Source organism: Felis catus, chromosome D4, assembly GCF_018350175.1.
Source record: "Felis catus isolate Fca126 chromosome D4, F.catus_Fca126_mat1.0, whole genome shotgun sequence".
Classification (NCBI taxonomy): Eukaryota; Metazoa; Chordata; class Mammalia; order Carnivora; family Felidae; genus Felis; species Felis catus.
The window spans coordinates 87,413,550-87,434,533 of NC_058380.1; the positions used below are offsets into that span (position 1 = coordinate 87,413,550).

The following is a 20,984-nucleotide window of genomic DNA, read 5'->3' on the forward strand; positions in this document are numbered from 1 at the left end:
TGATTTTTGTAAAATGTGAGTAGATAAGAGGCTTGGTTTTGCTGCTGTTTGGTTGGATTTTTAAGTTGGAGGCAAAGAAGAAGAAGAAAAAAAAAACCCTGGCAGGTAACGTTTGGGAGAAAATTTTACTGGTCCGTGAAATCCAAGAGGAAGCATTGGTTTAGGGAAACGGAGGGTAGCTCAAATGGTTGTTTGTCCTTCCTGGGGGCTCCGGCCCACAGCACCCCCCCCCCACCTTCAGCCCCTCTGTCTCAGTCAGACAATAGAGGCAGCCCCTGTGTTCTGAAAGCCCTCTCCGGGAGGAGCTAGGAGCCTTTTAATTATTCATCGCCCCAGCCGAGCCAGCAGCTGGGGCCTGGCTTCCGCAGCCTCCCAGCGCCTTCTTTATCCCCTTCAGTGCCTTGCCCACCACGGAGATCACCAGGGAGTTGGCCAGGCTGGTGCTTCCCTGGGGCCAGGATTACTGAGCCGTCACTCCTAAGTCCCAGTTGCTGCGTGGGGTCAGGCTTGCTCTGGCCTTATCGGTTCCTGGTGACCTGGTTCTTCGCAAAGCTGGCTTTGGCAGTGCTTTCTGTCACATTTCAGCTGGGCAGCTTTAGTCACCCTGGCCCTCTGCCTCGGCCAGGTCTACAGGGACCTTCTCCTCTTGCAGGTAACTTTTACTCTCCTGCACCGCCAAGCATAGAGAAAGGGAGGTGAGGGATGGCAGCAGTCAGGCCAAGGTCATGTTGCACAACGCCAGGGGGCGCCGTTGCCGTGGACCGCAGTGTCTTTTGTGCCCCTGGAACTGTGGGCGGGGAGGGTGCAGGGTGGGGGCGCTGGCTGACATGTATTCTGTTGGCTCAAATCCACTCCCCCCCCCCCCCCCAGCTCTCAGACTGTTCCTCTGCAGGGCCTTGCAACGCAGCAGTGGACCTGACCGTGCCTCGCCTTCCTCCTCACAGCTTCTCATGTGGGTCCCACCCTGGTAGCTCGTAGTATCAGGGGTTCCTGTGTGTGCCTAGTGGACGCAGGCAAGACCCGCTTCTTGGCAAGGTCTGCTTTCCCAGGGCTGTCCACCTCTGCACACGCTCTGCCCTTGTGCCCTCTGCTAGCCTTTTGTCGTGGCCTATTTACTTACTCATTTCTTGATTTTGCAAGCCACAGGCAAGAAGGAGCCCTTTTCTCGCTAGCCCTCCCAGACCTCTGTCTCGGATAGCCTCACCTGGTTTCCTCATTGAGTAACATCGTGTGTGCTAACGCTGCCCTGGCCTGCGGCACCGATTCCACGCCTCGGTTCCTGCCTGCTGTGGGAAAGGTGTAGGGCGATGGGCTCCCAGACACCGCAGCCCCACAAAGCATCACACAGACTCGGCCCTACAAAGCCTCACAGGGGTTTGTACCTATGACCCGGCAGGTCCACAGAGTGGGAGTTAGCAGATTGTTGATGGGAGTGAGCGTATATTTGGAAATAACCCAAGCATTTAGCAGTGAGGGATTTGGTAAAAAATTACAGCACGTTGGCGCAGTGAAATGCTATTCGCGTATTAAAGGCTATTGTAAGATTGAATTTACGTGTTGAGGTGGAACGAGGCTCATGAGGCACTTGACAAGGCTACAAGGCAGTGCGTGTCCCATGACCTGTGTTTTATTTTTCTTTTTTATGAAGACTGGCAGATCTCTTTGTGTGTGTGTGTGTGTGTGTGTGTGTGTGTGTGTGTGTGTGTGTGAGACCTGTGTTTTGGAGCCTGTGTGTGTATAAACGTATGCCGCGGCCCCCGCCCGGCACTGGCAGCCTCTGGATTGCGGTGTGGTCCCGTCCCAACCTTAGGAGGTGTTTATCATCACGCCCATTTCCGAGGTGACGAAACAGCTTTGATGTCTACAGAGTTGTCAGATTGCTGTGTTCTGCACCAGAGACTAATCCCATATTGCATGGCAGCATCGTTTCACTTAAACAAACAAACAAACAAACAAAAAACCCAAACACAGGCTCTGAGAATTCAAGCCACTTTCTCAGTGTCTTGCAGCCCCTGATGGCGTTTTCAGGCGGATTTGAATCCAGGTCTGTCGGCCTTTAAATCCTTTCCACGAGAAACAGTAGAAAACACTATAAAAAGAAAGACAAAATTGGAGACTGCGTTAAAATGTGAATAGCATTTATTCCCGGGTAGCGGGGTTTGTCCTCTTGCTTTGACATGCCTGTTTTCTGTGACGAGTTGGTGTCGTGTACCCAACAGGAGACCCCAGTACAAGGTACTGAAGAAGATCAGGACTGGGGTTCTTGCTTATCCAGCAACTTCTTCTTGATAGGCTGGCTCTAGGAGACCAGGTGGTGAAGCCACTCCTGTCCCTTCAGCCACGTGCTGGTCCCTTTCTGTCAAGTTCACTGTGCGCCCCGGCCCCTCCTTCATATTCAGCGTGGTCGAGAAGAAAGGGGGACAGCCAGGAGAATGCCACTTAATGCCATGCCTAGGGGTCATTGTCCCCTGGCAGTTGGGACTTCGCTCTGTGGCTCTAGCTGGAGGCCACTAGCGATTGTGGCTTGGCCCCCTCTATTTTGTCCATTACAGGCCATTGAGAAGCTGGTCGCCCTTCTCAACACGCTGGACAGGTGGATCGATGAGACCCCTCCGGTGGACCAGCCCTCTCGATTTGGGAACAAGGCCTACAGGACCTGGTATGCCAAACTCGACGAGGTGAGGCTGCCCCGGGACATGCTTGGGGGCTGGGCTAGGCGTGTGGGAGACTTCGGGCGTCTCAAAATCACTGGGGAGTTTGTTAAACAGCAATTCCATTTGCCAAAAATACGAACGCATTTACCCTGTACCCCGGCCGTCTTCTGGGAATCGCTGCCGTGGAGGCCCGTTCCTCAGCACAGTGCTGGTAATCAGGTCCGCGTTTGCATCAGCAATAGATTCCAATGTCCCAGGTGTCCGTGTGCAGGGCATCAGTTGAATAAGCTTGTAGATCCACCCTGGAGTACTACGCGGCTCTGAGAAAGACGAGGAGGCTGACTCGGGAGCTCAGGGGAAGGTGCTCTGGGATTTGTTGTTCCGTTGAAGAGGAGTCTGGGCTCTGACACGCGGTGAGCTACTTTTTGGCAGGAAAGAGACACATGAAAAGACATGTTTGTGTTGCTCAGTTTGCATAAAGAAACTCACTGGAAGGATGCACAAGAGGCTAATAAAGCTGTGGTTTCTCTGAAGGCAGGGGAGAGTGGGGAGGGGGACAGAAACTTCTCAGTGCATCCCTTTTATAATGCGTTTGTTTTTGAATCGTGTAATGGTGATACCTGTTTAAAGCAAGCAAAAAAATAAAATGCAGGATCCTGGGCCCTGCCCTTGGAAAAACAGTCTTTAGGGTAGAGACCAGGAAGCCAGATTTTCCACAGGTCCCCAGGAGATTTTCGGGTGTCCATAGACTGAACTTAGAGAAACTTGGGTCCTGATTTGTCTGGCTCAGTGTTTTTGCCTGGAGCAGAGGGGAGTCCCAAGGACCCAACAAAATACCGTCCCTGCCTAAGAGCAGCTTGGGGCTGCCTCTGGACTCTAAGAGGGCACGTGGTCTTTTTTTTTTTAAGATTGTGTGGAGTTACTGGCTTAAAGGAAGTTTAACACATCAGAGCTGTATAGCTTGATGGATCTTTCTTCCTTCCTTCCTTTCTTCCTTTCTTTCTTTCCTTTCTTTTCTTTCTATTCTTTCTTTTCTTTCATAGAAGTTTATTGACTACACCGCCAGGGAGCGGCAGGCAGGACAGCAGAGGAGAGGCTGTCTGCAACCTCGATAGAGCTTACCCTACGTTTTTACGCTTGCACCTGCCACCTGTATCAAGCGATAAAACATTCCAGCCTTCTAGCAGGGTCCTTATGCCTCCTTGAGTTGATATCCCCCAAACTCCTCTGATTTCTGTCCCATAGACCAGTTTTACCTGTTTTTGAACTGCCGACAGACATGACTTCTTTTGCTCAGTGTCACGTCTCTGAGATGCACCCGTGTTGTGCGGAGCAGTGGCTCTTTTCCGCTGCGGTGTGGTGCCCATCACATAACCAGCCCACAATCTGTTGCTGATGGACTCTGCAGTTGAGGGCTGTTCCCACATTTGGGCTACGGTAAATGATACTGCCGTGACCATTCTCGCACGCGTGTTTTGGTGGACGTGTGGCACACATCCTCCCTGCCCTGGGGACGTCAGTGACTTACCAGCTTGGGGCAGGGGGTTGGATGGCTTCTTTTCCATTCCCTCCTATCTTGTCCTAGACCCTTGTCCCTCGGAGGAAGGCTCAGCAGGCTAAAAGCCGCCCCAGGTCGTCTCTCTGTAGCGTGAGAGGTATCAGAGGAAATGTCTCCCTCCTCCTCTTTCTGCAGCCAGTCAGAGCAGGGAGCCAGGCCGGCGTGGCGTGGCCAGCCGGGCCCCAGCCAAATGCTGCCCCTGGGTGCCTGCCCACCGGGATGCTGCCTAATCTGCTGCCACCACTTTGTGTCTCTTGTGTTATCAGGAAGCAGAAAACTTGGTGGCCACGGTGGTCCCCACCCATCTGGCAGCTGCCGTGCCCGAGGTGGCCGTTTACCTAAAGGAGTCCGTGGGGAACTCCACGCGCATCGACTATGGCACAGGTACCCGCCACTCCGTGTTTCCTTGGCTTCGCTGCGGCCTCTTCTTGGGCTGCTTCCTTCGTGCCCTGGCTCCTTTCGGGGCCCTCTGAGCAGGCCGCCTTTCAGGGCCAGCTGGGTGCAGCGCCCCGGGTCGCGGCGCAGGGAGGCCCGGGGTTCCCTCCGCGGCTCTGTCGTGGTCCACCAGGGGGCGCTGCTGCCCCGTGCATGGTGTCTGTGTGCGGCCTCGGTTCTCTTCTTTGTAAAGCCGAGCTCTGTGAGCTCATCGCCATCGCAAAATAATTTATTGAGTGCTTACTATATCTCAAGGCAACCCCTCCCCAGGCCCTCGCGAAATGAAGGAGCTCAGTAGCCTTTGGCAGCATCACGGCACGCCCTCTCCCCGGCCCCGCGTCTGCGTTGAGTTCTCCGGGAGAGGCAGGCCCCTCAGGAGGGAAGCGTTGTCTGGGTGGGGGTAACTGAGGAGGACTCCGCTTCGGTAGGCCCAGCTTTCTGACCTGACCCGAAGCAGCAAGTCCGAGAGCGGCTGCTCTTTTGGGCCTTCCCCTTGCCTGCAGCTCGGGTTCTCCAGGAGGAGCACAGGCCGTAGAGGCAGGCCGGGAGAAGGGCCCCCTTGGACCTGGGTCACGGGGAGGTTTTGTCTTCTGCTCCCCTGTTGCCGGGGAGCAGGTTTATCAAGTGTTGGGGGACTTGCGCGGGTAGGGCTCTGACTCAGAACAACAGGGAAGAACCTGAGGGGAGACTGGCCAGGTCAGAAGTGGGGAGGTTTCTTCCGTTCTCAGGGGTGCGAGAGCCCCTGAGTAGGGTTGCTGAGACTCTGGCGGGTGGAGATGGGAAAGCCTGCAGGCGAGAGAAACCGCTCACAAGCTTCCCAGGCCCTGAAGGCACCTTCATTCTACAGAGATGGGACGGGAGGTCGCTGAAACATTCTCTCCCTGCCTCCCTCCAAATAGATACTTTTTGGTAACACTATGAACCGTGGCATTCAGTCCGGAATCCAGTCAGTGGTTTCTGTAGTACTGCCCAGTCCTATTTGACATGACTGGGAAAGGAAGGGGGTGCCTTTTGACCCTGTGATGTGACCGTGCGTTCCCTGCCTGGAAGCCTTCAGTGGCTCCCGTTGCTCTTAGGATAAAGTCTGAGCTTTTTACTGTGGCAGCGAAAGCCTATCTGATCGCCAGCCTCATCTTGTTACACTTTCTCCCTTGCCCTCTCTGCTTTAGCCACACTGGCTGCCTTAGCGTTCTTCGAACATACCTTTTTTTTTTTTTTTTTTTTGCCTCAGGACCTTTGCACATGCTGTTTCTTCTCAGATTGCTCTTCTTGCTTCCCTCACACCCAGTGCCTTGCCAACTCTTATTCATCTTTCAGATTCACTTTTACTTCCTTGGGGAAACCTTCTTTGAACCCTTATGTCAGGATTCCCCTGTGATATCCTCCAATTATCACTCCATCCTCCTTCAGAGCTAGAATTATAGAAGTGATCATCTATTTAATGTTTGTCATCCTGATAGATCATAAACTGTCAAACAAGGGCATGGACTTAAGTCTCCCTAGTGCCTGATATGGACAGTGGCTGCCATCGTAGTAGGTGCTCGGTAGAGAGCACAGAATTGATGAGTGAGTTAAACAAAATAAAATGCAAGTGTCTGTTTAAGAAGTCCTCAGCCTCGGCCCATTAGGAATAGAATTACATTAGTGGTAGCTCTCAAGAGGGTCTGGGTCTTTCTAGAAAGGGAGGTGGCCCCATTATCTCCATGGTGACCTCCGTCCGCAGGGGGCAGGTATCAGCGGTTTGCACTCTGGTGAGATCAAGAACAGTCCCACTCGTTTCTCTGGAAGCCTGTCGACCTCAGCTGGTTTTTCTCCCCCAGGACATGAAGCAGCCTTTGCTGCTTTCCTCTGCTGCCTCTGCAAGATTGGGGTGCTCCGGGTAGACGACCAAATAGCTATTGTCTTCAAGGTGTTCAATCGGTGAGTGAGAGGAGGGGCAGTGGGGGTCTCTTTCCTCCTTGTCACTGTCACACTGAGGACAGGGTGCTGGAGGGCTCTCCTGAGCGCCTGTTTCTTCTTTCGGCCCGTCCTCATCAAGCCCTGGCTGTGGATGGGGCACCCAAGACAGAAGGACTGACAGGTTCAGTTTCAAGGAAGAACAAGGGGAGGAGATGTCACGTACCGACTGCTAATGCTTCCGTGGCTCTGCCATGCAGCTCCCTCCCTTGATCTCCCCAGCAGCCTTCGTTTCTGTTTTATAGACGAAGAAACAGAGGCCCAGAGAAATCAGCTGTCTTCTGATCACTGAGGCCACACAGCCAGCTGAACCCAGGCAGTGGGACTCTGACCCCCCCCCCCAACCCCACCCCCGAAACCCCCTACCCGGCAGCACAGGTGTGGTATGGTCACCGGAGCGCTCTGACAGTGCCTGTTCTGGGCCCCCCTCTGGCGATGCTGATGCCAGAGCTCCCCAGATGCCAGAACTGACACAGCCCCTGAGAACAGGGAGGGTGGGAGCCGAAAGGCCCCAGGAGATGATCTGCTTTGTCTCCCGGCCACTTTCCTACAGGCAGGCCAGAGTTGGAGAGCCTGAGGCTCCTGCCCAGGGTGTCACGTTGTCAGGAGTCGATGGTGCTAAAACCCCCTTCCCTGGGCCAAAAGAAGGCTGAACGTGGGAGAAGAAAATAAAGCCACATTATTTTGAGAGTACCAGCTGATGCATAACTTATGCGTGTGGATTTTAATTGAAATAGAGACCAGTTACGCTCTCAGGTGGCTATTTCTGGCCTCCATGAGCTCCCAGTGGCAGAAGGCTTGAGGCCGGCTTTTTACTTTGTGCTGCCTCTTTTTTCACCTCCCTCTTGCGCAGGTACCTCGAGGTTATGCGGAAACTCCAGAAAACGTACAGGATGGAGCCAGCCGGCAGCCAGGGAGTGTGGGGCCTGGACGACTTTCAGTTCCTGCCTTTCATCTGGGGCAGCTCACAGTTGATAGGTACTGGAGAGGGGGCGCCTACCCCTCCGCCCCCCAGGGTGCGTTCTCTGTCCCCCCCTCCTCCCCTCCTTACTTCCGCTCCGGGCAGACGGTGACAGCTTGTAAAGCAGGCATTAGACCGGCTATTGACGGAGGCTGTTTGCTGTCGACCTTCTGCTGCGAGCCGGTGAGGCAGGCTCGGGAAGGCGGAGGCAGAGTGTGCCGAGATAATGGAAAGTGACACGGCTGGAGCGAGGGCGCTCGCCTGGCGCGTAATGGGCTGGTGTGAAACGCGCCCCAGCTCCTGGCAGCAGCTGCGGGGTTTTATGTTGAAAACGAGGGGCTCTTTTGACTCGGTGACTGGCGTCATCCACTGTTATTATCGAGCTGTGTGCCAGGGGGCCCGGCAGGGAGCGGCCACCAAGTGCTGGGCAGTGAGCCGCTTCCGGCGGGCGCGGTGTAGCGGTTCCCCCCACTCTGAAACTGCTTTCCAGGCTCGGGCGGCGCATTGGGATCTGCAGCGGGTGAGGGTCGGGTGGTAACTTCCGCTTTGACGTAGGATTAACTGCCTACAGAATAGTATTAATAAATGACCCTTGGTGAATATTTTGCTCTGTGCCGGCACTGCTCTAAGCATGTTGGGTAGATTATCTCCCAGAACCTTCTCAACGACGCTGGGAAGGGTCTTTGCCAGCACGAGACCAGCCACCTTTGACTAACACTTCACCTGTACGGGCACCATGGCGAGTGATCCCCGATCAGGTAGTGAGAGGGAGGTGCCGTTCATGTCCCCACCGCACGGATGAGGAAACGGAGCCTCGGAGGGCTGTAGTCACTGGTTCAAGGTCACGTAGCTAGAAAAAGGCAGAGCCAAAGCTCGTTCACTAGGATACACACACAGGTCCTTCATTGCTCCCACAAGGTCAAGTGTTGGCACGTGGGCAGGACCGTGGCCCCGGGGTGGGTGTGGAGTGCCCTGGGCTGAGGTGCTCCGTGGTGGGAGTGCCTGCTTCTGAACCCCGGGGCTCTTTGCCATTCCCAGACCACCCGTATTTGGAGCCCAGGCACTTCGTGGACGAGAAGGCCGTGAACGAGAACCACAAGGACTACATGTTCCTGGAGTGTATCCTGTTTATTACTGAGGTGAGGGGAGGGGGTGAGGGAGAAGCCCCGTGGCAACGTCCTGGCCGAGAGGAACCTGAGGCTGGTGGCTTTGGGGTGAGACAGAGGAGCCAGGGCCCTCGCCTGGAGACAGCAGGGTTGGCCCCAGAAGGTGGGTTGTTGGAAAGGAAGCCGCACTAGGCCTCTGCAAGGTTGTAAGCCCGCTTTTGACCGTCCAGGATCTCGTCCCCCAAATCAGTGGTCTGGGGTTACTCCTGAACCCCATGGAACTTTTGAGCTGTGGGACTGAGACGCAGTCACTAGCTGGACTTGGTGACCCGTGCGGCAGGTCTGAAGGGGTGGGTGGGGCCCACGAGGCCTGTCCAGCCACGTGCACGGGATGTGTGTGGGGTGAAGCCGTTGCAGGAGTTGGAGAGACTCATGTGGACAGCAGGCTAGATTTCTGGGGACACATCTGTGTCGGTACCTGGGGACATGGGCCAGATGTAGTGCCGGAGGTGAACCAAGACGGCCTGGACCCCTAGCCCGCCTGGCAGGGGGTGTTTAACTGGGCGCTGTTGCCCGCCGAGGCAAGGTCTCCCATTTCCTCCAGATCACCCGGGGAACTTGTTAAAACGCACGTTCCTGGGCCCAACCCCAGCTTTCTGAGTCAAGAATTTTGGGAGACAAGAACCAGGAACCCGTATTTAAATACACCTGCCAGGTGACTTTGCATGGAATTTGGGGACTCACTGCTCTTAGGGCCTTTCTCTCAGGAATTGTCAGGGCCTTCAGTCCTCCCTGCTGCATACCTGTCCCCCTCACCCCGGAAACTTTCAAAGGGCGCCCTGATTCTGCTGTCCGGAGAGGGTCTTGCCACTGTCCTCTCTTCCAACGCCCACATGCACCTCTGGCCCCAGTGATGCCCCTGGCACGACTGTGGTCTCCTCCCCACTGAGGCTGCTCTCTCGGCTCCTGTTCTGAGCCCCCTGAGCCCCCTGAACGGAGGAGAAGCCTGGTTAAGCAGCCGTAGCCCCAGGCTCCTCATGGTCAGCGTTCGGCTCAGGCCTCTGCCAAACTGCAGAGGCCAGAGGGGAATGACACGTTTTTCCAAGTCAGCAAATGGAGCTGGAACTGACGGCTGGGCGGCCACCGCTCCAGTCTCAGATCTGCTGCCTTCAGCAGTGTGGCAGGCCCAAGGTCGGAAGGACTCGGGGCAGCCTGGCTCATTGCCTCACGAGCCAGTCACGTGCTGCCCTTTCCAGAGTGGGATGTGAGGGTCTGGGGAGCCCTGGGAGACCCCAGGAGGAGCAGGAGGAGCAGGGTAGAGAGAAGGGGTGCGTGTTCTAGGCTGAGCCCTGCTCTGCTCACTTGGGGGTAAAAGACTAAGCTGTTCTGGCTCCCTCTGGTGGCTGGCCAAACCCCGGGGTCCCTGTCAGTGACTCGCAAGGAAGAAGGTCGGGCCGGGCCTCGGGGAATATGGGAATTGATTCCAGGTTCAACTTTTGTATTTTTATTTGGTTGGTTGGTTACTCTGGTATAAAAACCCAAAAGCTTTCCTGAAGTTTGGGATGCGGTTCCTCTGCTGGAGAAAATCCTACAGCGGCCACTAGGTGGCACTAACGGCACATTGAACTTTGAGGAGGTTTTCGTAACTTCCTTGGCTGAGAGGCAGACCCTAGAGTTTTTGCTTGTTCTGCACCCTCTCCGCAAGGCCTGGTTTTCACTTTGGGTCTAGGTGCTGGGGCATGGTGGTAAACACTGACTGCTGGCAGGGCTGAGGGCTCCCTTCCGTCCCCCTGGCCAAGCGGAGACCTGGCTGGTGTGGTTGCTGATGCGGCTGCGCCGGGCCAGTTCTCCGGAGCTCTGGTCTGGGCTACGCCCACCCCCCCCCTCCCACCCCCCCCCCACTCCCCTTCCACCTCACACCAGTGTGTCCTGTTGCTGGTCCGTGAATGAGTGGCCTGGCCTGGCCCACCCTGACCCAGGGAGGCTGAAGGCCCGTCGCTGGGACACAGGGACCCGGAGGCCTGTGCAGAGTTCAGCTCTGTGTGCTTCGGTCTGGAAAAGACGGTGTTGCCTCTGGAGACCTGGGGATCAGGATGGCTGGTGCAACTAGGAGAAAAAACCAAAACAACAAGAAGTGGGAAATGGAACCGGGCGTCCCCTCCTCGTCTCCCAGGACCTGCCCTGGTCGCCCTGGGCATCCCGGATGAGGGACCCCACCTTGCAGGGCTTCTGCTGTCTCAGGAAATGCAGCCCTGGCGCCTTTAAGAGCCCAGGGCAGGCAGGAAAAGAATTTCAGTTTCAATCTGGCTTCTAAATTTGGAGTTTGGGGAAGGGAGGGATCAGATTTCAGCTGGAAGGGAAGGAGCTGACAGGAAGGCGCTGTGCAGAGCCTCTCCCCATCCCCCCTCAGTTACTGACAGAGGAACCATTTACAAAAGGCCGATTCTCTTGGGAGTGGAGAGGCAGGAACGCAGCGTCTGTGAGTAATTTCCTGCTCAATATGGCTGCTCTGACTCACACGATTCCCCTGGGGTCACTGCGGGACTGCAGCTTGCTTGCTCGTTCTCGCTCTTTCTCTTCTCCCTTTGTGGCTAGAATGAGCTAATTTTTTTTTGTCTTCTTGCTCCCGATTCCTTTTTTCCCCTCGTCTCTTTTCCTTTCCCAGAGTTGCAAAGTCCCCTCCTGAAGGACTTAGGGGGGCCTTGGGGCACCGCAGGCCCGGGGGTGGGGGGGGGGCGTGGGATGTGGGGCAGCCCCTCTAAAGAAATAGCATCTCTGGCCTTTCCGTGGGGTCAGAGCAGGCCAGAGAGGCCCTTTGGGGTCCCTTCCTGTGCCCCTAGTGGTTGAGGCTAGCCCACGAAGCAGAGCCTCTGGTTTCCCAGAGTCGTCTGCTGGCCCTGGCCTCGGGGCCCTGGCTGAGCAGGCTTACGGAGCTGTGCTGGGGGATGAAGCCGGCAGGGTGCCCCTGGGGTGGTTTGTTCACAGGGCCTTGTCCAGACTGAAACTGGTTACACATTTCCAGTGGTCCCTGAGGTTCTCAGGGCCTGGAAGTGTGCAGAAGACTGGAGCCTGCTGCTGGTCCCCAAGGGGCAGAGAGCCTTGGGGGAAGGGGCGGGGTGAGGGGAAGGGCGGGTTGTTGGGGGCGGAGCCTGCTTGAGTAGGATGGTTGGAACAAAGCTCCTCGAAGGCCAGGCCCCATAGGCTAGGGGCACCGGAGGAGGGAGCCACCCTGGAGGAGGGAGTGTTAGAAAGAGAGAGGAAGAGAAAGAAAGTGGGTGTAGACCCTGATCCTGGAAAAGCCCTGGGAGCACCAGGGTGGGTTTTTGTCTCTGTCTTAGCACCTTGGGCTGTGGCCTCCCTACTGGAGGAAGGAGGCTGAGGTCCTCGCTACCGAACCTGGGAGTTGAGACAGGCTTTTGGGGAACTTCGGGCAGGGAAGGGAGGTGACAGCAGTAAATGGCAGCGCTTTGGACTTAAATCTTGCATTTTGGTGTGAGGCCCTCGCTGGAGAAGTGAGGGGCGTGTAGGAGCAGGTCAGTCACGAGCCCACAGCCAAACGGTGGGGTGTCGTGTGCTCCTGGGCCCTTATTCTTAGGCCCAATATGGAGAGGGAGCTTTGGGTCCATCCTTTCTCCCTGGAGCAGCTCTCCCCCAGCCCCACCTCCATGCACAGCCTCTTCTGGAACCTTCCACCCCCTCAGGGTCCAAGTCTCTGCTTCCTTGCCAGCTCAGCCTCTTTAATTTTCAGACTCTTTCTTCTGAAGCCTGGGGCTCAGGGCGCTGAACCCCTTTCCCCCAGGCAGCCTTGTGAAGCGCCCGTTAACAAATGCACCGGCCTTGTGCGGAGGGGTCCACGCAGGCACGCAAGCCTCCCTGTCTCAGTGCTGTGGTTTCTGATGTCATGGGAACTTCACTGGGCTTGCTGCAGAATCGCTTTCCTTCCTGGAGGGTCAGAACTCTGGGCAAGAGGAGGGACGGGAGTGGAGCTGGCCTTGCCCCTGCCTGTCCCTTGCCGCTGTCGTCGTTGCCATCCCTTCCCTGCCCCCCAGCCAGGTCAGGCAGACCGTCTAAACAGACCTTCCTCCCGAATCTGCTGCAGGTGCCCCTGGCTCAAGGCTCACGTCTCCCCCCTCTTTTCCCCCTCTTTCGCTCCCTGCCTTTTGCCTGCCGTTCGGAAGGCAGTTGGGTGCCTGGGTTTGGTCTTTCCCACCTTAGCCTTCCCCTACACGGACCCCTCCCCCGGCCCTTCCGGCTCTGCCAGTGGCAGATGCAGCCTGAGTACCTGGTGGTGGGGCCCACCCTGTGCGGGGCTGGGCCGGGGAGGCTCAGGGAGGCTGCTGCTGTTTACCTGGAAGGGAGCAGGTCCCCGTGCTTTTGGAGCGCTCTGCGGCTGGGGGGAGTTGACGGGAGTCTCAGCAGGGGCTTGGGTGGAGATTTTATTTTTCTGAGGCTGCTGAGTGTGGTGGGTGGTGGGAATCAGGCTTCCTTTTTTTGGCTGTGGGAGAAAGAGGATAACTCTGGGGGTTATGTTTTCCCAGTGGGTCTTGCGGGCCGAGAGAGACCCTGTCTCTGGTACTTATGTGTGCTTGTGTGTGTGTGGGGGGGGTACGCGCGTGTACGTGCTTGTGCACATATGAGTGTGCACACCTCCCCCCTGCAGGTGATGCAGCCTGGTCCTTAAGCACACACGCGTACACGTGTGAGCGTGTATGTAGGTGCATATATACGCACACGTATGTGCGCTCTAGCGCGTGTGCATATATTTGTGCGTGCACGTATGCGTGCGTGTGTATACACATATACGTGTGCACAGCCTTACTGCAGGGAAACGGGATGAGCTCCCAGATGGCCCGCCTCTCCAGCTCTGGATTCTTTTCTTCAGATGAAGACCGGCCCCTTTGCAGAGCACTCCAACCAGCTGTGGAACATCAGTGCCGTCCCCTCCTGGTCCAAAGTGAACCAGGGTCTGATCCGCATGTATAAGGCTGAGGTGAGTGGGGGCTGGCTGGTACTCTTGGTCCTGGGGCCGCTGATCCCCCCACCCCCAATCTTGAGCCAGCGCCTCTGGCCCTCGAGGCCTCAGTCTCTGTCTGGGGAGCGGGCAGACAGAGAAGCCCTATGCTGAGGCCCGGCTCTGCCCAGCGACTGAGGCAAGGCCCTGCTGCCCAGGGTCTGTCAGATGGCCAGAGGTCCCTCACAGCTGTGTCTCACATGGGGACATGAAAGTGAAGACATGCTTTGGAGGCATCGTCCAAATTGGCGCTTCGCAGACTTTGGTGGGTCTGATACCTGGCCAGGTAGCCCTCGAGGGAGGCCCAGAGCTGACATTTCCAGCAGTCAGTTCAGGTGGTGTTCTAGTTCTCAGATCTGAGAGGCAGGGTGAGGCGTGGCTCCCCTGAGCTCCCCCTGCTGGGAGGTGGCTGCCCAGCTCTTGAGGGTGTCCCCTGTCCTCTCTCCTCCTCTTTGGCACCTTTTCCCAGCCAAGGAGGTGGCTTTTTTTCTTGCAGGTAGGGAGGAGACATTTTCTTTCCATCCCGTCCCTTCTGTTAGCTTCTTTCACGTCTGTGCACACTGATCCTGGAGCTGCTTGACCTTGGCCAGGGAAGGACCTGGGTGTAAAGTCCCTCACCGAAAGTAACGAGTCCCCGGAGTCCCCTTTTTTCGCCGTCAGGCTGGTGGTCTTCGATGCTGTCCCGTGGGTGCTCTTGACCCCTCGGCTCTTGACCCTTGGCCACCCCTCTCCCATGGAGGGAGGGAGGGAGGTTGGTTCTCTGAGTCGGCTTCATTACACTCACATCCCATCAGGGGAGGCAGGGGGAGCAGGGGGGAGAGGGTATTGGAGGCCGGGGTGTGGCCGCGTGGCACAGATGCTTCCGGTCGGCCCTGTTCCCTCCGCGTGGCCCCGAAGGGGTTAACGGCACTGGAACCGACCGGCCCGGCCCTCTGTCTCCCTTCCGCCCCCTCCCCCTCCGGTTCCCTTCCTCTGGACTTCACATCCTGTGTTTGGGTTCCGGCCCACATACCTCTCTAATCTGAGAGGAGCGTCTGCTGGGGCTGCGCAGGCCAGGCTCCTTCCGGGCTGCGGCCCGCTGGGCCCTCCGGTCTGGCTGTCCCCCCGCCCAGAGAGCACGCGGGTCACTGCGCTCCGGGCGTCCTGTTGTTCCTGACGCCCCCCCCCTCCCCCGCCGGTCCCGCTGTGGGTGCTGCTGGGGACCTCGTCACCCTGCGGAGCCCTCCCCACTGCAGGGGCCCGTGTGCAGCGAGTGAAGAGCGCGGGGGGGGGGCCCTCCAGCCTCCCACCCCCACTCCGGGTCGGTCACCAAGGGCAGGACTCTCGTGCCTTCCCAGCTTGGGATCTGAAGTGCTGTTCTTCCCGCAGGGCTCTTAAGTGACTCTAAACTTACCTTGAGCCGGTCCCCCTCGGGGCAGAGCGGGAGCCCCTGCCCCCTTCCCCTACCTGCCCCTTCCAGAGGAGGAGTCCCAGGCTGACAGGATGAGGGAGGAGCAAGCTAAGAATCCAAATGGCTGGCGGCAGTGCTACAGGAACGAGACAGAAGTTGGCGTAACAGCTGTCGGATTTCTGTGGGTGTGGGGAGACCGGGACCCCAGCTCAGGCCCGGACAGCGGGGACACGCGTGGACCCCGGAGCGCTCCTCCCGAAACTCCAGCTCTGGATGTGCGCAGGCACAGGAGCTGGCAGCCTTGCCGGGCGCCGTGTGGCGGCCAGACCTCTCTGTAGGCCGGTGCTGGAGCCCACTGACTTGTGGTCTAGGAGCGCCACGTCTCTGATGGCTGGCCCTCGTTTGTGCGTTGCTGGGAAATAGCCCTTAGTTTTTGGTCCCCGAGAGCCTGTGGGATCGCATGCTCCCTTCCCAGAGGTCCGAGGAGAAGGACTTGTGTTCTCAGGTCAGCTCTTTGTCCATGGGGAGGACCAGCGAGGCCACCGGTCCTGAAGTCCAGAGCAGCGTCCCCACGGCCAAGGCCATCAGTCAGAGTTGGCTCTTGGAGGCGAGTTGATCGCCTGAGCTGCCGCAGAGGCCCGACTGGGCCTGGCATTAGGCGGCCTTGGGATTTGGGATGGACCGTGTGCGTCTCCAGGCTCTGCCCCTGCCTTTCTGAACCGATCGACCAAATGCTTTCGGTGCCCTTGTGGGCAGCGGGGCCTGTCTTTCCCAAGGGCTGTCGCTGTGCCGGGGCTCCCTTCGGAAGGACCTTGTCGGGGCCTGGAGAGCCCCTTCTCCCCCTTGCATCACTGTGGCATCCAGCTAAAAGGTCCCTGGGGGGCCGGGTGAGCTGAAGATGTCGCTCTCTCGCTCTGCCCAGTTCAGTGGGGGTCCGGGGGGCAGGGGGGTGTTGGTCCAGGGCACAGTTAGCTGGGAGAAGGCCTGGCCAGAGGCCCCCTTCTGCTGTTGTTCGGAAGCCTCAAGATTTCCTTTGCCCCAAGCAGCCTCTGGCCTTTAGCCCGGTGCTCTCCTGTCCTATGGCCCTGGGGAGGCTTGTTCCGGGCCCCTGAAGGCAGAGTGCACAGAACTGCCCCTGCCCCCTCCTGCTAAGCCGCTTGCCTTTGCAGCTTCTCTTGGAGGAGAGCTAGAAACAGGTTGACCTTTGACCCTTTCTGGAATTCCAGGGCCCTGGGGGCCCCCTTTTACAAACTCCTACCACTTCCTTGATGACGTAAGCACACTGGCAGCTGCCTTTGCCTCTGGCCTAGAGCTGCTGGCTGTTCCTCCTCCACCCCCCCCCCACCACCAGGGACCACCCCCCCCCCCCCCACCGGCTGCCTGCTCCCCACTTGCTCTGCCCTGGGCCCAGCAGTCTGGCTGCGGCCTGGAGCTCTGCTCCCACACTCGGCCTAGTTTCCTGTCCTTCCACTGCACAAAAAGATTTCCCTTTTCCCGCTCACCTCCTAGGCCCCCTTTAGGCCTTGATCAGCCCCCACCTGACACAGGCGCAGCTGGTCTGAGACGTCCTCGTTTCTGTGCCTGGTCATTGAGGTGTGGGGACCTGGGCCAGTCTTGGCACACCTTTGTCTCCCTAAGTTAGATGGATGTTGAGACCGCAGTCACGGAATTGGGCTCACCTTATCTGAAGCCATAAGTCATGTTCCAACCTAGCCATCCTGGTTATTTTCTTGGTCAAAGGTGTGAGAGCAGGCAAATCCTCACATGCCCAGAGCTGCTGCCTGAGAGAGCTCGCCAGTGACCAGGGCCGGTGAGGGGAGGCTGGGAGCTGCCCGCTCCCCCCCCTTCCCCCCCCCCCCCCATCGCGCCCTTTTCCTGGACTTGTGTGGTGCTAAGCAGTGCTGGGGCCAGAGGCCAGAGGTGTGTGGCCTGGGGCCCGGCTGCCCATGGACCAGGCCAGCTTCTGTGGTAGGCCCTGCCAATATCCCCATCTCCACCAGAGCCCTGGGCTGAGGTCCTGGCTGGGCTGGGTTCAGGGAGTAGGCCATGCCCCTGTTCAGTGTTCTTGTCCTCTGCCCCATGCACAGGGCTGCTGGGAATTGCCCTGGGGGTGTGGGGATGTTGACTGATTCTTCCTGTCTTGCTCTCAAGTGGCAGGATGCCTTTTTTCAGTCCAGAGAACTGAAAATTGGAGAAAAATGGGCTCTGGACCCTCGTCAAGCTTGTGTCCAAACATCCCTACACTTTTTCTCCAGGGCTGGGGCCTGGGCTAGGGGCTCCCCAGTGGTCTGGAGGGTTCTTTTCATGTCTGGTCCCCAGTTCCCCTCCCTCCCCACAATGAGGTTGGGCTGCGTGCTCTCCTTCCCTTCCTTTCTCCCTCTCCCTCACTAATGAGTGAGGTCTAATTGTCACGGAGTGGGGGTCTTTGGATAGGAGGGAGTGGTCGGGAAGGGGTCGGAAGCCTTGCTTTTCCCGAAGGCCTGGGTGCTCCTCTGAGATCATCCCCTTCCTGGGCCCTGGGGGGACACTTTGTGGGAACTGTGCTGGTCCGAGCCTCCGGAGGTGTCCAGGGCTCTCCCGGAGGCCCGAGAGGCCGGGTGGGCCCCGGCAGGGGTGCGGTGCAGTCCTCACCTCTGCTCTTCCCCCCCCCCCCCCCCCCACACAGTGCCTGGAGAAGTTCCCTGTGATCCAGCACTTCAAGTTCGGGAGCCTGCTGCCCATCCATCCGGTCACCTCGTGCTAGGGGCTGAGCATCCGGGGCCACCCAGGCCGCAGTTCCTGTGCCTGCCCTCCCCTGCCCCAGCGCCAGCCGCCCCCGCCCCCTCCCTCTGTTCTTTCTGTTTGCTGAGAGGCTGTCTACTGGGGTGGGTGGTGAGTGTGGGGTTGACGGAGGCTCAGGGCATGAGGCCGAAGGACCCAAAGTGAAGGGAGAAGTGGGCCCTGTCTCCCTGTGGTGGGGAGGGTGTGCTCGGGCCCTGGTCCCGTGCTCGGCCTTCCTCTCCTCCTTCCTCTTCTGTCCAGTCCCGTCTGAGACCTGGGCTCTTCTGCACCGCTGGAAAGGGGAGGAGTTTGCGGTTTCCATTGCTTTCCTTTCCCGAGGCCTGTGGCCTTTCTAGGGGTTGGAGCGCTTGCTCCCTGTGGGGTGGGTCGGTTTCTGAAGCCATGTTTGGGTGGGTGCCCGGGGGTTCTGAAGGCTGGAGGTGGAGGCAGGCGGCCAGCCTGGGGTGGGGTCGGGGGCCGAGAAGCATTGGCTGTGCTGGCCGGTGACCCTCCCAGCTCCTCTTCACGGCTGCCCCCTGGGCCTGCGGCACCTGTGTCTAGTGCCTCCTCACTCTGGCTTCTCTGTTCTTTGGCCTTGGCTTTCCTGGGTTTCCTGGCCGGAGCCGGTCCTGTCCCCCTCTGCAAGGGTAGCCCCGGGGCGCTCGGGAGGGCCCCGGCAGGGCTTGCCCGCTGGCTGATTGGGTGAGGCCCGCCTTTCCAAAGTTTCTCAGGCTGGGAGGGGGTGGCTGAGACGCAGGGAGGGGCTCGGGGCCCGCTCTGGTTGTGGGGAGCCTGGATTCTTCTCACATCTTCCGTTCTGCTCCTAACTCCCTGCCGCTTGCTTCTCCAGGGCCCTTTGGCCCTGTTTGCCTGCCCTTCGGGGCGATGGGCCAGGGGCCACCGGAGCACTCAGCAGCGCCCCCTCCTTGTCCTCCCCTCTCCCCGAACTTACCCACTGGTTCTTCAGGTGAGGCAGCGATGGCCCCCCCCCCCCCCCCAAGCCCAGGCTTTGGCTGTGAGGATGGGCAGGGCCTGGCCAGGTGAGGGGATGCTGACATGACGGGTCCTGAGTTTTCTTCTAGGGCTGCTCCTGGGCCAGGCTCTTACAGGCTCTCCCCGGCCAAAGTCCAGGCCTGCCCTTCTCCAGACCCCTGCCCTTTATCTGGGTCCACATCCCCTGTGGGAAGGGGGAGCTCCCAAGAAGCACAATTCAGGGACTTGACCCTCACACCTGGGCCGATGGCCTGGGCAGAGGCCAGGACGGGAACCGCGAGAGTCACAGAAATAGTTTTCCTAGGAGAGGTCCAGGGCTGGCCTCCCTCCCAGGGTCCAGATCACCGCCTTCCTGGCTCCTCTTGCCCTGCCCCCTCGGCCTCCCCTGGCCCCGTGCGCCTTCATTGCTGTTTGGATTAAAGCCTCTGTTTTGCACCTGTCACCTGTGTGAGGTGTGTCTTTTCATGCCACACGTTTATTGTTTCTCCACATGCCTGTTTGTCTCCCCGTCAGGTCCCCTTCCCTCGGGCCATGGAGTCTGGGGCTGGGACTGTTTCAGCTGGTGTCTGGGCTAAGCTTTTCCTGGGCAGCCAGTGAACGTGCACCGGTCACCCAAGCAGGCTCTGGCGACTCCTGGCTGTCCCCACCCCCAGCTGCAAGGTCTTGCGTAAGGTATTGAATCTCTCTGAGCCTCAGTTTCCTCGTCTGCAAAATGGGGACCATCACAGGGTGATTGCCAGGAGTGAGTGAAGGATGTGAAGTCCTCCGCCCAGGGCCTGGCACAGAGCAAATGCCCTCGGTCACCATGGCCCTTCTAGATGAAGGCAGCCCCTGTGGACTCCAGGCTTGACGGGGGAGCCTTTGGACCGGACTTGGTTGCAACCCCGCACCGGCAGCTTTTAGGGATGCACCCCACCCCTTCTGTCCGTGTCGTGCTGGAGTTGGGATTTGGGGGGCTGCAGTACTCGACGCTTCTTGGACACTTCCTCGGACATACGTGTTTCTGGACTTGGTGTATAGATGAGTCTCCTCAGAGAATGAGCCCTTGGCCTTTCTCCTGGCCTTGGAGGCCTTGCCCAGGAGAGCCTGGTGGCCGGGAGCCAACCCCAGCCAACCTAAGGCCCGCTGCGCCGCTTACTAGCTGAGTGGCCCTCGCGATTGACTTTGTGTCTGAGCCTGGTTTCCTAATCTGAAGTATGGGCATAATGATACTCAGGCCGTGGATTGTGAGGACCCAGTCATTTCACAAGTGGTTACTGGCCGAATATTCCTTGTTCTAGCGTGGATGACAGCGGCCAACCCCAGAATACCAGAACGTTAGGTAGTGGTGGGTATTACAAAGCGAATAGCACAGTTCATTAGAGAGGGCGGCAGGCGCGGTTTACTTGAGCTACAGGGTTGGGAAGGGCACCTCGGAGGAGGCGCGAGTCTGAGTCCTGGAGAGAGCTGCAGGCTGAAGGGCGGGGGAGCAGCTGGGAGCCCAGCGCCCCAGTAGGGTTGGGGAGGGTACACACGTGGGTCGGGGAGGAGCAGGGTCTTAGGGGCTCCTCTCTGACAGGATTGGGATTTAGTGTCTGCGGATCCTCCGGGAAGCTGCCGGAGGGCTTTGCCAGTGCCAAGGGCCTGGAGTATGTGGCGCAGGAGGGGAGGCGCTAGGACGGTGGGCGGCGTGGAGGTGGTGAGAAATGGTGGTCCCATTTGGGCTGTCTTTAGAGCTGTCACCGACAGGAAGGAGGGTGTGAGAAGGACAAGAAGCCTTGAGCAGCCCCAATTCTCGGCCTGTGTAGCTTGATGCCATTTACTGAGGCGGGGGAGATGTGGCAAGAGGGATTTGGTGTTGGGGGCCCGGCGGATGCCTGTTAGCCTCGAAGGGGAGGCCTGGAGTAGGCATCTGGGTCTGCTGATCTAGAGCTGGGGGCGGGTCCAGCTGCTGAAATAGGCTAGGGCGTGGTCAGCGCGCAATGGATCCCCCGCCCCGGGTCACCACGGCAGGAGTGGGGGTGAAGGCGAGAAAAGAGGGCTGGCTGGTTCTGGGCATGGGGGGTGGGAGACCCTGAAGGTCAGAGCCCCGGGCGCGCGGCTGAGAGGACAGAATGGGCCCTGGGTCTTCGTGCCTGGCTCAGGGCTGCTTCAGTGGGGTGGGTGGCGGGTCGAAGAGGG

The 20,984-nt window shown here is 58.5% G+C and overlaps 1 protein-coding gene across 1 annotated transcript in view; it reads left to right on the forward strand.

Annotated features, from left to right (window-relative positions):
• The window catches only part of PTPA (protein phosphatase 2 phosphatase activator), a 31,146-nt gene extending 11,882 nt beyond the window's left edge, over positions 1-19,264 (forward strand). Inside the window, exons 5-11 of the mRNA XM_003995962.6 lie at positions 2,553-2,678; positions 4,479-4,596; positions 6,468-6,567; positions 7,457-7,581; positions 8,603-8,703; positions 13,553-13,660; positions 17,737-19,264. Coding sequence (XP_003996011.2) covers positions 2,553-2,678; positions 4,479-4,596; positions 6,468-6,567; positions 7,457-7,581; positions 8,603-8,703; positions 13,553-13,660; positions 17,737-17,814 — 756 coding nt within the window. The 3' untranslated portion in view covers positions 17,815-19,264. The remainder of the gene's footprint in view (positions 1-2,552; positions 2,679-4,478; positions 4,597-6,467; positions 6,568-7,456; positions 7,582-8,602; positions 8,704-13,552; positions 13,661-17,736) is intronic.
• Positions 19,265-20,984: the final 1,720 nt, after the last annotated feature.